Genomic DNA, 12,904 nt, shown 5'->3' on the forward strand with positions numbered 1-12,904 from the left:
TTACTCTCTTATTTGCTTTATTATTTTAAGATAACAAAAACACACTACTAGATTTTATAAAGTGTGCATAAGATCTGATTGATCACAAACTTTGCTTTTGTCAGTGCCAGTGTTAATACCGTTAAATCGTGTCATCCCACAAGTGAACAAATGATTTGTGAAAGCATTGTCCTTTGGACAGAATTTACAAGGTACCATTTGTGTGGTAGGCGGTATAGCACCGTATTCACCTGATGTTGTTTTATAGAGCAAAAGCTGGGGCTTAGTTAAGAAATTGCTAGAGGTGAGAGTCTTTGCCTCCAACATGCAGGAAAACACAGGATTGCCAGGGTTTGCACATGGACGCCACTGGAAGGAGGCTGTGTTCTTTGCACCACCCATTGGTTTTGTTTCTGGCTCAGAAGTCATTTTCAGTTCCTGTGCAAAAGTAGAAAAATTAAGAGGTTCCATAAGAGCACTGGTAGTTAAATTACATATTTAAATCTAGCTTTATAGATGGTTCACTTTTAAAAACTGAGCTAAGGAGGTAAATCCTGCTGAGCTCAATGAAACAACTTCTTCTTCCTCTTCTTCTTTTTCTTCTTCATGAAATTTGTATACCACACTATACCCTTACATCTCTGGGAGGTTCACAACATAAAATCACAATATAAAAAGCACACAATACATAACAAAAACAAAGACAACTCAATTATCCCCCCTTCCACAACACTTTTAAAAGGGCATTGGATGCCAATCAGCCGTACTATTTTTTATTATGAGTGGAAGTATTTAGGACCAACTGAGGTGCTCGATGCTTGCATGGTTGTCTTCCTTAAATGCAAGTGACTTGGAAAAACCTTTACCCCTCATTGAAAGGAGCCCTGCTACAGATTTAAGGGACCCAGTGTGACCTTTGTAGCAGCACTTTGTAGTGAAGTTCCTCTGAGCTATATGCTGTCACAAACTGATTGGCTTGGCTCACAACTACTCATACCTAAGAGCTCAGTGTCCTGTATTTTTGTCTCACATCTCAGAAAGAAATGTACTCTTACAAAAACCCAACAACTTCAATTTCTAAAAAAATGATGCTCTGTTCTTCTTCTTAATACCGATTTACAAGATACTACTAAAAGGAGAAAAGCGGCAGGGAGCACCGCTCCTAAAAAGGCCGTTCTTTGCTGTGATGTAGGCAGCTAGCTAGGCCAGGCGAGCGAGTCGTCTGTCCCCCATTCTCCCACTACAGCCGCTGGGCTTTGAGGGCCAGGCTCCGCCGAGCGGCCCCAAGAGCGACAGCACCCCGCTCCTTACCGGCCGGCGGCGAGAGCTCGGGACTCCCGACTGCGGAGGATGCTGATGCTGCGCCGGGCTGGCGGCGTCACCATGGCAACTGCCTCAGCATCTCCACACATCACGCGTCCCGCGCCGCGTCGGCGCACCCTTTGTTGACTCAGCGTCCGGGTCTCCGCCAGCGCTGGCCCCGCCCCGCAGCGCCCGCGGCTCCTTGGGGCCTGTAGTCCCCGCGCGCCTCCCTCTGCCGCTGCGCCTGGCAGAGGCGAACTACCGTTCCCAGGGTTCGTCCGGGCCCCGCGGGAATGCGCAGGCGCAGTGCTCGCCTCCGCCTTTCCGGCTGCTTGTTTGTTGTTCTGGCGAAGGAAGGAGGCGGCGGCGGCGGCCGTGACAGCAGCAGCAGCGGGAGCAGCCCGGCCCGAGCGCGGCTCACCTTCCCCGGCCTCTGCCCCTCCTGAGCCCCTCGCCCTCAGGGGGCCGGGCTCGCTCAGGTAGGCCCGGCCGGGAAGGTCTCCTCGCCATCGGGCACCTGCGCCCTTTGCCCAGCCAGGCCCCCGAGAGGCCTCGGAAGGGGGCGGGCAGGTCTACTCGGGAGGAAGCGGGCTTCGGAAGGCTGCCTCCCCGCGAGACGCCGGGGAAACGCTTCCTGCTGCAGGCCTCGCCGAGGGACAAGCCGCACTTTGCAGTTCAGGGGTTTCCAAACATAGCTGTCAACTTTCAGATTTGAAAACAAGGGATCAGCAGCCTCACCTGTCCTGGGGACAGTCTACGGGATATCTAACAATCCGGGATAGCAGCTGGAATAACGGAATTTCCCGCAAAAAAAGGGAAGGTTGACAGCTATGTTTCCAAAGCAGAGGCGCCTTTGGATTAGTGACTGGTTGGCCCTTCGCTGAACTGGAACTTTTCACAGAGTCGCGCAATTATTTTGTTCCCTGAGTGCAGCTACTCCAAAGCCTCCCCTTGGCGCAGGTGGAGGTGGGTGACAACTTGGCTCCTTCAAGGGAAGGCGAGGCTGCAGCAACATCCCCTGCCTGTCCTCCTCTCAGCTGCTGCAGGGGGCTCTTGGGATTCCCAGGCTGGCCCTGGAGAGTGTTTTGCTCTGTGACAGCTGACTCAGGAGACTGGGTGACTCCTGACAAGGCAGTTGCTGTGGGAATTGGTTGCCTGCCCAATGGAGTTGAATTGCCCCTTAAGGAGCACATGTGTCATCTAGGGGGACTCTTAGATCCAGCATTGGTGATGGAGGCTCATGTTGCTTCCATGGCTAGGAGTGCCTATTGGCCAGCCATTCCTGTGGCCCATGCATTGGTCTTATCATAGTTTGTTTAAGACCATGTGCTGTATTTGGGGCTGTATTTGGGCTTTGTTTGGAAAGTGAAGCTGGTGAGTGGGGTAGCTTGCTGCAAATGTATAGTAGTTCTAAAGGAAGAGCATTGGAGGCCAGTTAACTACTGAGTCAGGTTCAAGACACATGTGTTTTCTTAGGACCGAGGCATTTTCTTAGCCCTTCCCTCACAGATTTAGCTGACACCAACCCTGATAAATTTCAGGCAATTTAGTAAAGACATTTTATTTGCTTTGGCATTCGGTTAGTTGATTGAAGGATGTTGCAGTTCTGTGACATCATTTTGATTTATTGTTATGGTTTGGGTTGTGTGTTTTTTTAGATTGTTGTATCATTTTATGTTGTATCTTGCTTTAGGATTGATTTTAATGAAGATCAAGCACCTAAATGAAATAAGTAGCACACTTGTAACTAGATGTAACTAGATGTACTTTGATGGGAAGCTAACATTCCTCATGACCTCTGGTCAGAGGGTGTGATGGACAACATGGGGAAATTAGTTTCTTTCTTCCTAGGAGAAAGCCCCAAAACAGAATCCTAATCAGGGAACAGCCCTGCCATATTTTAGACATTTCCCCATTAATTTAAAAGATTTTTCTAAAAATTGCCAAAAGTGGCTGCCTGAATCACTATTAAAACAATGCAACAATTTAAAAGCTAAACCATAAGGAGTATAAAACAGTAAGATAATCATTACCTATACAAACTAGAGTGTTCCTTGGTGGAGTGTAATTATAGCATCCCTGCAAATCAATTTCTGGAAGCTGCTAGCCCACCTACCCACAAATCCCTGTGTTAAGATATTTGTGTTTTAGAAGGGAATGACTTTCATGGCTTGTTACCTGGAATAACTTCTCGTGGCTTTAGAAGTACAAGTTGTACAAATAAAAAAAATACAGAGCAATCAATAGCAGCCATTGTATGCAAGATTGATAATCAGTTAACATCCTTTAATGTTAAAAAGACATAATGGCTCTGCTTGTTGACTTGCTGTCTGTTTTAATACTCTGCACAAGAATGACTATTCCACCTGACTTCGTTGCCCTGGGACTACTTTGCATCTGTTTCCATAAGTATAAGACAAGCCTCTTAGAAGTGGAGGAAGAGGCAAGGCAATGCCAATCTCTTCCTGCAGAGTGATACCACTTGTGCTGAGCTCCCTGTTCTGCCTTCTAAGTGGGGAGGTGAACAGAAATCCGCAATAAGCCCTGAAACAGAGAGAGGCTGAGCTGACTTGGGATCTGCTGGTTCCCAAGTAGACCCTACTGATTTGCTTCTACTTTCTGCCCTAGGTGGCAAGAGTGGGCAGGCTGTGGGTGTGGTGGTGGCCCTGTCACTTTGGTTAAGCTCTGCTCCTGCCCAGCTGAGGTTTGGTTTGCAGCTGTATCCGGGAGTAAGCAAACACAGTGGAGGTCAGCATGCATAGGGTTGGGCTGCCCCCATTTTAAACTCTGGAGCTGAGGGATGACAGAAAAACCTGTTATGTGAAGTAAGGCTTTCAGCAGATTTCATTAGCACTGGGCTGTGGTTGGAGTTTGAAAGAGCTAATATTCTGCCTGTATCCAAGAAAGATCAAATTGCTGAAGGTAGTGGAGCTGTTAGGTTATTTTCAGTGGCAGATAAGGCTTAGAATAATAAATGTTTAAGTGGATGTTCGGATAGGTTCACTGTGGGTGGAATAAAAGATCAGTGCGTTTCTGGAGAAAGGGAATGTACTACACTCAGTCCCATGGAATTTCAACTTCCTACTCTTCAAAAACCCATTCCATATAGAGTTGTCTGCAACAAGCTCTCCTGTCAAGGATGAACTCTCCATCTGCACCAGGGGCTAGCAAGGAACTCTTTGGCCAAGTCCTTGCAAACTCCAAACTGGAGAGTCTCCACTGTGCAGGGCATAGACAGTTATGAGAACTGAGCTGCCCCTCAGCTAGCTGGCCCAGCATTGCTGACCTCCAGGTTCCTGGGAGCACAGGTTTAAAACCACTGCTGTAGTCAGCTTAGATTTTAGCAAAGCGTTTGCTGATAACGATTATTTAAACAGGAAAAAGTTACTGGTGAAAAGACAGAAAAGCTGCAGAGTGTGGCTAGATGCTGTGAATACAAGCAAGCATGCCACTGGCTGAGAGCAGAATCGGGCACCCTGAGCACATCAGCTGCATTTGTCAAAAGAAAGGAGGTGCCTTCCAACCCATCTGGCTAGTGTGTGGCCAAAGACCCAAGGAAGTGAATTGCTTGGCTGGATGGGAAAGAAGTAGCTGGCCAAGTTTTTCAGGGATCAGTCTAGGAGCCTGTTTTAGTCAGTATTTTTCCTTCAAAGAAAAGGGGGAGGAGTGTCCCTCTGATATTTGCATGTACCTAGCAAAGAAGTGTAGTTAATACAGACAAGGCATTGTTCCTTAGGGAATGTTACAGAGCAAACTGGGTGATCTTCTGAACTACCAAGTGACATTCAGCCATGTCTAGCATCAGGTTATGTGTTTGTGGGCAAACAGTGACTGTTTTTACTACTGCTTGCAAAACAGCAAAGGAGGGAAATGTGCTTGAGTACTAGTTCATCACAAAACATCTGGGAGCTGTTCAGACGTGACAAGACAAAGTTTTGGATATATCAAGTGAGGCATTTCTAGTTAAGTTAATGAAATATTGGCTCCCTTCTATGAGCAATTGATGAAGCAGTAGTTCCCCACCCTATCCCTTTCAGAAATGGTGAGTTGAAATTGGAACAAATGGAGAGAAGATCAGTTAATGATCAGAGGAATCAAGAATTTCTCTTCAGAGTCTAAGGAGGTGATAGAGCAACATTCACATCTTTCTCTCAAGTAGGATAAGGCAATCAGTGGCTAACAGTCATGATGGTTGTGGACCACATTTTTGGATCCACCGTTTCTGGATCATCACTGGGGAGACTGCCGTTACTTTTATGTGGAATTCCCATAATGTGCATCTGATTTGCCACTGTGAGAACAGGACGGGCCTTTGAAAGGCAAGCAGAGAGAAGCAGTATGTCTGTGTTTGGTACTGGAAAAGGAAGAGGCAAAGGTTCAGCTGGCCCTCCTGCAGTCTGCCCTTCTTCCCTAGTTAAATTTTGCCTCATGTTCAGCATATGGTAGGTGGCCATATTTAGAAAGAGTTTTTGAGTTAGGTCAGAGATGGCCCTAGAGACTCTTAGGCCACTTGCCTTCCTTCCTTCCAGCTATGGGGAGTGTCTTCAAAGTGGGCACGTTTGTGCAGTGTCCCAGCATTGTCCACATGGCTTGGATTGGGTCAGGTGAATATGGACAAGAAGTTAAGGTTGGATTAAATCACCTTTGCTCCCCACTCTGTGATCCTTCAAATGCCATGAAAGGGCTCTTTCTAGATTCTGTTTGCAGTGGTGAAGTTTGAAATGTATTTGAACAGAGATCCCCATTTAGGCACAAATACAAGGTAGGTGACACCTGGCTTGAGAGCAGTACATGTGAAAAGGATCTAGGAGTCTTGGTTGACCACAAACTTGACATGAGCCAACAGTGCGACGCGGCAGCTAAAAAAGCCAATGCAATTCTGGGCTGCATCAATAGGAGTATAGCATCTAGATCAAGGAAAGTAATAGTGCCGCTGTATTCTGCTCTGGTCAGACCTCACCTGGAGTACTGTGTCCAGTTCTGGGCACCACAGTTCAAGAAGGACACTGACAAACTGGAACGTGTCCAGAGAAGGGCAATCAAAATGGTCAAAGGCCTGGAAACGATGCCTTATGAGGAACGGCTAAGGGAGCTGGGCATGTTTAGCCTGGAGAAGAGGAGGTTAAGGGGTGATATGATAGCCATGTTCAACTATATAAAAGGATGTCACATAGAGGAGGGAGAAAGGTTGTTTTCTGCTGCTCCAGAGAAGTGGACATGGAGCAATGGTTCCAAACTACAAGAAAGAAGATTCCACCTAAACATTAGGAAGAACTTCCTGACAGTAAGAGCTGTTCGACAGTGGAATTTGCTGCCAAGGAGTGTGGGGGAGTCTCCTCCTTTGGAGGTCTTTAACCATATGTCAGGAGTGCTCTGATGGTGCTTCCTGCTTGGCAGGGGGTTGGACTCGATGGCCCTTGTGGTCTCTTCCAACCCTATGATTCTATGAGAGTCAAGTCGGCTAATCCTTTCAGGTGCCACATTTGTACTGTTCTTTGTTGTTGTTTTTTTACTTTCAGCATCTGTCAGAATGTCTGAAAACTCCAGTGACAGTGATTCATCTTGTGGCTGGACGGTCATCAATCATGAGGTACTCCATGGCAGTGTCTTTTAAGTGGGGCTGGTGGTGATTTGCCCATAGATATTGCAAGCTCATCCTACAAATTTCCTTCAATAGCTGTTACTTTGGACTCAACGAAGGACGAGTCCCCTATGCATTTTTCTGCTGTTTTCAGCTAAGACACCAAGAAATGAGTTGATTTCTATAGGACACTTAGTTGAATCAAGCAAACCTCACAACAGAGCCCAGTAGCAGGAAAGAGCTCAAGAGCACTGATGAAGCCGATCCCATTTTCTTAGACAGGGCAAAGAAGAAGTCTAGATGCTTCCATAACCTCAGGGCCACTGAAGCAAAATTAGATAAATGAGAGCAGTCAGGATTTGAGTTTGATCTAAACTTGAAAGTGCTTTAGTAGATTATGCTCTGCTGGCTTAAGGTTTCCTGATAACCTTGAAGTAATTTCTTGTATGACTTAAAGCCCCCTGAAGATAGTCTGGGAGAGATGCATGTCTGAGACCCTGGGAAAGTGCTGCTATTCAGAGTAGCCAAGACACTGAGCTGGATGGACTGAGAGATGCAGTGTGCAGCCCTTTGGACTCACAGGAGCCTTTAGCCATTTATTTTGTTTGTTAGCTATCACCAGGTGAGCACCTCTAGTTTCACTTGCGAGCTCCTCCTTTTCTTTTTCATTTAGGGCTCTGATGTTGAGGCTGTGGCATCTGAATATGAAGCTTTAAGTGGTCACGTGGAGCCAGCCTTGGATGAATCTCTCTCTCTCGCACAAGGTGATGAAGGGCAAGAGCAGCCCATCGACTTGCAAGGTAAGCCTTAGGCCACAACTATGCCACCTGCAACCCCGTGTGCAGTGACGACGACTCGGCTGCTTCGGTCATGAGCTTGGGAACACTTGCGGAACTTGAAGATGAATCTGATAACCAGGACATGTCAGTAAGGGCAAGTGAGCATGGGGAGCTGCCTTATAGAGAGACAGCAGGCCTTTGTACAGCCCAGTATAATGACTGGAAGGTTTCAAACAGGAGACTTTTCCCAGCCCTACTTGGAGGTGCTGCCTGGATTAAATCTGTAACCTGTGTGCAAAGCAGATGCTCAGTCATTAACTAACAGCAAACATAGGAGCTGGGGCAAAATGACCTTGGATTGTGCCATTGTTAATACAGGTATATTCACGTCTTTCATCCAGGGAGCTCAAAGTGGCATACCTGGTTCTCCCTCTCTGCATTTTATCCTCACAACAACCCTGTGAGGCAGGTTACGCTGGGAGTCTGTGACTGGCACAAGGTCACCCAGTAAGCTTCGTGGCTGCATGGGGATTTGAACCCTGGTTTTCCAGAGCCTAGTTTGGTACACTAACCAGCACACCACACTGTATCTCTTAACAAAAAGCTAGTTAAGGCTGAGGAGGGCATGTAGAAATACACTGCAGGGGCAAGCTGTTATAGAGAATGGGGATGCATTTGCCATAAGAAGGTGTGATGGCGCAAAGAGCCAGTGCTGTGAGGAAGCAACCAGACCAAGCCACTTCAACACTCTGATGGTCCTCTGTCCTGTCACCAGGTGTGTTTTTTCCCCCCTGCCTGCCTCCACTGATCAGCCCTTTCACCTCTGTAATGTATTTGCTGTCCCAGTGAACTCACTGTACAGTGGTAACTCGGATTACAGACACTTCAGGTTACAGACTCCACAAACCCAGAAATAGTACCTTGGCTTAAGAACTTTGCTTCAGGATGAGAAGAGAAATCACACAGTGGTGGCAGCGGGAGGCCCCATTTGCTAAAGTGGTGCTTCAGGTTAAGAACAGTTTCAGGTTAAGAACGGACCTCCAGAACAAATTAAGTTCTTAACCTGAGGTACCACTGTACTGGCTGGGGGGGGGGAGTGGGGGAGGCATTTAGGCGTGAAGTGACAGCCAGGGCATCCGACCAAAGTTAAACCAAAGCAAATTTACATTTTACTACACGCTATTTCTAGGAGGAACTCTCCAGATTTTAAATCAGTTCAGTAGTTAACTCCAAAAGCATTTGGGATGTAAAAAGGACATGGAAAATGCATCCATCTCAATCTCGCCTAGGTTGCTTTTCTACTAAAGCAAAAGCCTTGCACTTGCGGGAGCAGTAGACTCACATGGACTCACTCTGAATTGAGTAATGCTACACTTTTCAAATTGGACGGAAGCTGGCTTGTGGGGTGTGTCCAAATGATGCGTGATTGGCAACGTTGTGGGTCCTTTTGGATCTAGAGGATTGTGGAGCAGGACCGCCTGTACATTAAACTGCAGTATTTCACATAAAACAGCAGTATATCTCTGGATCCCAGACAATGTAGGTACATGGATTTGAAACCAGCTGTGGGAGCACACTGTGTACTGTGGACACAGTTTACTTCTAATTTAGTCCCCTTCCTCCTTCCTTCTGAGTACAGTGGTACCTCAGGTTACAGACACTTCAGGTTACAGATGGTTCACGTTACAGACTCTGCTAACCCAGAAATAGTACCTCGGGTTAAGAACTTTGCTTCAGGATGAGAACAGAAATTGTGCTCTGGTGGCGCGGCAGCAGCAGGAGGCCCCATTAGCTAAAGTGGTACCTCAGGTTAAGAACAGTTTCAAATTAAGAACAGACCTCCAGAATGAATTAAGTTCTTAACCTGAGGTACCACTGTACTACTAGAGGAACATGGAGGAGGAAGGAGGAGGAGGAAGAAGAAGTTGACCGCCTGTCATTGGACTAGCTATTAGTAAAGTGGTGGGCAGGAGGGGGCTGGCTTATGGCAATCTGAGGTTGGTAGGGCGATGCCCCATTTGTTCTTGTGAACTAGCATCCATGGGCTCTCAGACCAGCCTCTTCTGATTTATAGCTCTCTCTATCTTCAAAACTCCTCAGCCATCCTCCTCCTCCGCTTGCCAGCTTCACTTGCACACCATGTTCTCATTCTCCACTCCCATCACTGCTATCTGGATGACTTTAAGGTTTGATGGGGAGCGTGGAGTTTTGCAAAGTTTCTTTTTCGCCCAATGTTCTCCACCCCGTTTCAGTTTCCTGGCCTGACCTTTTCTACCTTCTGGCAAGAATTGCCTCTAAGCATAAAGGAGCAGTTTTGCAACCAAGACAAACACAAGGCGGCCAAGAGTCTCCTTGTAACTGTTCGCAGCATAGGAGTGTGGAATAAACTCCCTGCCATTGTTCTGGAAGCAAACCCAGGGAAAGTTTTGTTGCTTTGTTTAAGGAAGAATTTGCCATGCTTACAGAATGGATACCTAATTTGTCTACAGGGTGTTGTCTTTCTTCTTTCTTTCTTTCTTTCTTTCTTTCTTTCTTTCTTTCTTTCTTTCTTTCTTTCCTTCCTTCCTTCCTTCCTTCCTTCCTTCCTTCCTTCCTTCCTTCCTTCCTTCTCTCTCTCTCTCTCTCTCTCTCTCTCTCTCTCTCTCCCCCTCCCTCCCCCCTCCCTCTCTCTGAGATAATTGTAGTATTTGCCTGTTTATCTGATATGTGCTCAACTTCTATTTTTGTAGCTGAATTTGGCCAAGGTGATGTGTCATCCATGATAGTTCAAAGTCATTCTACCTCAGAGGCCACCAAGCCAGTTCTGGAGGTAAGTTGTAGTTCTATGAAACACACAAGTGTAAGAGACAATGGAGCCTGACCAACCCCTGCTGGCCGAACATGATAGAGGGAAATATTCACCTTAGGGTTTGCTGCTAACTTGCAAGCCCAGCACCTGCTGCTGACTCTTTTGGGATAGTTTGATGGGAACTTGAGTCCCAGGCAAGGGCATGTAACCCTCAGGTAGTTTTTTTTAGAAAAACACCTTCCTTATATTACATCATAATGATTTAGTAAAAGTTTGTTGCATTAGAGTTATTTATTTATTGGACCCATATGCTGCTTTTCTAGAATAGTTTTTCTCAAAAGCAGTTTACAGAAAATATTTTGTCATATTAAAGGAGGGATGCAGAAGGACTTTCAAGAGGGACTTGGAAGACAATATAGATTCCACAGGTGAGAAAAATGCTTTATCCTGTGTGACACCTGTCATTTTACATTACATCTAAGGATGAAAAAGAGAAAGTGACAGATGAAAGCTCCTGTGTGGGGGCAATTAGCGATGACTCTGACATTGTGACACTCGAGACACCGAAAGTCGAAGAAATTGGAAGCCCAGAAGAAGAAGAAGAAGAAGCTGTGCCTGCTGATGAGGCCGTTCCTGCCCCTGAAGATTTTAACATGGGCTCCTCTTCGAGCAGCCAGTACACCTTCTGCCAGCCAGAAACAGGTAGGTGACGTCTCTTGCACCTTGTAGGCCAGACTTGGCCAGAAAAGAGGCAGCTAGTAGTGCCATGCTCTGCAGGCTTCACAAATCAACTGACCACCTTTCCTGCTGCCAGTCAGGTTAAGGAAATAAGATCAGTTTCAGGAGCAGCCCATGAATGTGTCAGCAGTGACTTGAGCAGCCTCACTTTCATTCCTTAAACTGTGGTATCATATATGGCCTTTCTCTTAAAAGAAACTGATTTTGCACCATACTGACGGATCAAGTGATTAATTCTTGGCGCTGTCCATTTAATTCAGTTAACAGTATGGGAGATCATGATACCACTTGCAAGAGACAGATAACATGGGAGCCAGTCAAAGAAAGCTCATTCCTAGCTAAGCTTTCCCTCCAGCTTCGATTCATATGTGCTGGTGTTGTTCGTTCTTTAAAAAACAAACAACCTGTTGATTTGGTACCAGGAGCATCTGCTGAAGTGGTTGATGGCCTTTGAAGCTGCAACCCCATCTTTAAATACAACAACATGAAGTCTTGGGGAAGAAAATCTCCTCTTTCCAAACCACACCTAACCTACACAGGGGAAAAACGAAGCAGAAAAAGTGCCCTGGCAGAGCCCTGCATGATTTCTGTTAGGGGGAAAAGATCTTTAAATAATTGGAGGCTCTTTAGTTTCACTTTGGCCTGGATGTGAGGTTAGGCTCTTTTCAAGTGTTAATACTTTGCCTGTTCAGCCTTTTCTAAGCAAATTTGCTATCTGGCCTCTATCACCTCTTCAAGCCCCGTGCCTTTTCTAATCACTGCAAATTTAGAAATGAAATGCTAGAATTGCCTGCCTGTTCATCAGATGCAGTTGGCCGATCTTATTCCCAAGGGATGTTGGGATTCCCAGGACTTAAGTCTTGTAAGGTAAGCCACCCTCCCCCAACATGGTGCCCTTCAGATGTTTGGGATGCTGCTACCGTCAGCCCCAGCACTATATGGGGCTGCTGGAATGTTAGGAGATGTACTTCAAACATCTGTATGGCACCAAGTTGGGGAATGCCGCTGCAAGGAAAATGCTTTCACCCAGCAAGTGCGTTTTGCCTGTGTGACTGTCTCTTCTGAGACTTCCCCAGCAGCCATCTAAACATTAACAGAATGTGCTTGACAATCTCAAAGTGTTCATAATTCTGTTTCCCAGGCTCTGGCCATGTGCCTCTATTTAAAATCTACCCAGAAGCAGTTTGTACAGGGGCATGTCAGAGACTGGACTGAGTGTGTGCACATTGCAGGGCCTTCAGAGTCAGGGTCTCAAAATCTTGAGTCTGGGAGAGTCGGGGCCTAGGGACCACCTCCAGCTGCTGACAGGACAGCTGCTCTTGGGGCCAGGGGTTTCACATGTACCAGAAAAGAAGACTTGGAAACCCTAATGTCTAATTTGCTTTTGGTGATCAAAGTGTCATGTACCCATGCTTTCTATCTGCTCCCACCCTAGCCAAATTGCTTTGTGATCCTGAGTTGCATTTTCCTTTTAGTCAGCGGTTAAAATCTCTTCTTTCTGTTATATATACATACAAAAGCCAGTTGGCTGGAGAAGCTCCGGAAGATCCCAGAGTGTATCAGTGGATGGGGTGAGCAGCTAAAGCAGCAAATGGCCGGCAAGGTCCCTTTCCAAGGTGGCCCAACTGCTTGTGCCTGGTGTGAGCTGTGGCTTGTGGTGTGGCATCTTGTCTGCTTGTGTGGTGGGGACAGCAGTTTCAGGAGTTAGCTCAAGTTGTTGCATAGCGATGGCAGGGT

At 46.5% G+C, this 12,904-nt stretch overlaps 2 protein-coding genes across 6 annotated transcripts in view; one reads left to right on the plus strand and one right to left on the minus strand.

Moving 5' to 3' along the window:
• Positions 1-5,074, minus strand: LOC310831523 (uncharacterized protein; the record flags this gene model as incomplete). Its single annotated transcript, XM_083712135.1, has 3 exons — positions 1-417; positions 1,291-1,853; positions 5,057-5,074. 3 exons carry the CDS (start codon positions 5,072-5,074, stop codon positions 411-413), a joined length of 588 nt encoding a protein of 195 aa, XP_083568261.1. The 3' UTR covers positions 1-410.
• Positions 1,635-12,904, plus strand: part of CCPG1 (cell cycle progression 1) — an 18,593-nt gene continuing 7,323 nt past the window's right edge. For 2 of the 5 annotated variants that reach the window (XM_083712564.1, XM_083712565.1), the window contains exons 1-6: positions 1,635-1,760; positions 6,801-6,871; positions 7,536-7,662; positions 10,371-10,450; positions 10,912-11,131; positions 12,688-12,738. In XM_083712564.1, the coding sequence (XP_083568690.1) occupies positions 6,812-6,871; positions 7,536-7,662; positions 10,371-10,450; positions 10,912-11,131; positions 12,688-12,738 (538 nt within the window). In that variant the 5' untranslated portion in view covers positions 1,635-1,760; positions 6,801-6,811. Of the gene's footprint in view, positions 1,761-4,709; positions 6,031-6,731; positions 6,872-7,535; positions 7,663-10,370; positions 10,451-10,911; positions 11,132-12,687; positions 12,739-12,904 lie in introns of those variants that run through there. The other 3 variants (XM_083712566.1, XM_083712568.1, XM_083712567.1) reach the window with 2 other exon arrangements.

This window comes from Podarcis gaigeae (assembly GCF_964106915.1).
Source record: "Podarcis gaigeae genome assembly, chromosome: 14".
Lineage (NCBI taxonomy): Eukaryota > Metazoa > Chordata > Lepidosauria > Squamata > Lacertidae > Podarcis > Podarcis gaigeae.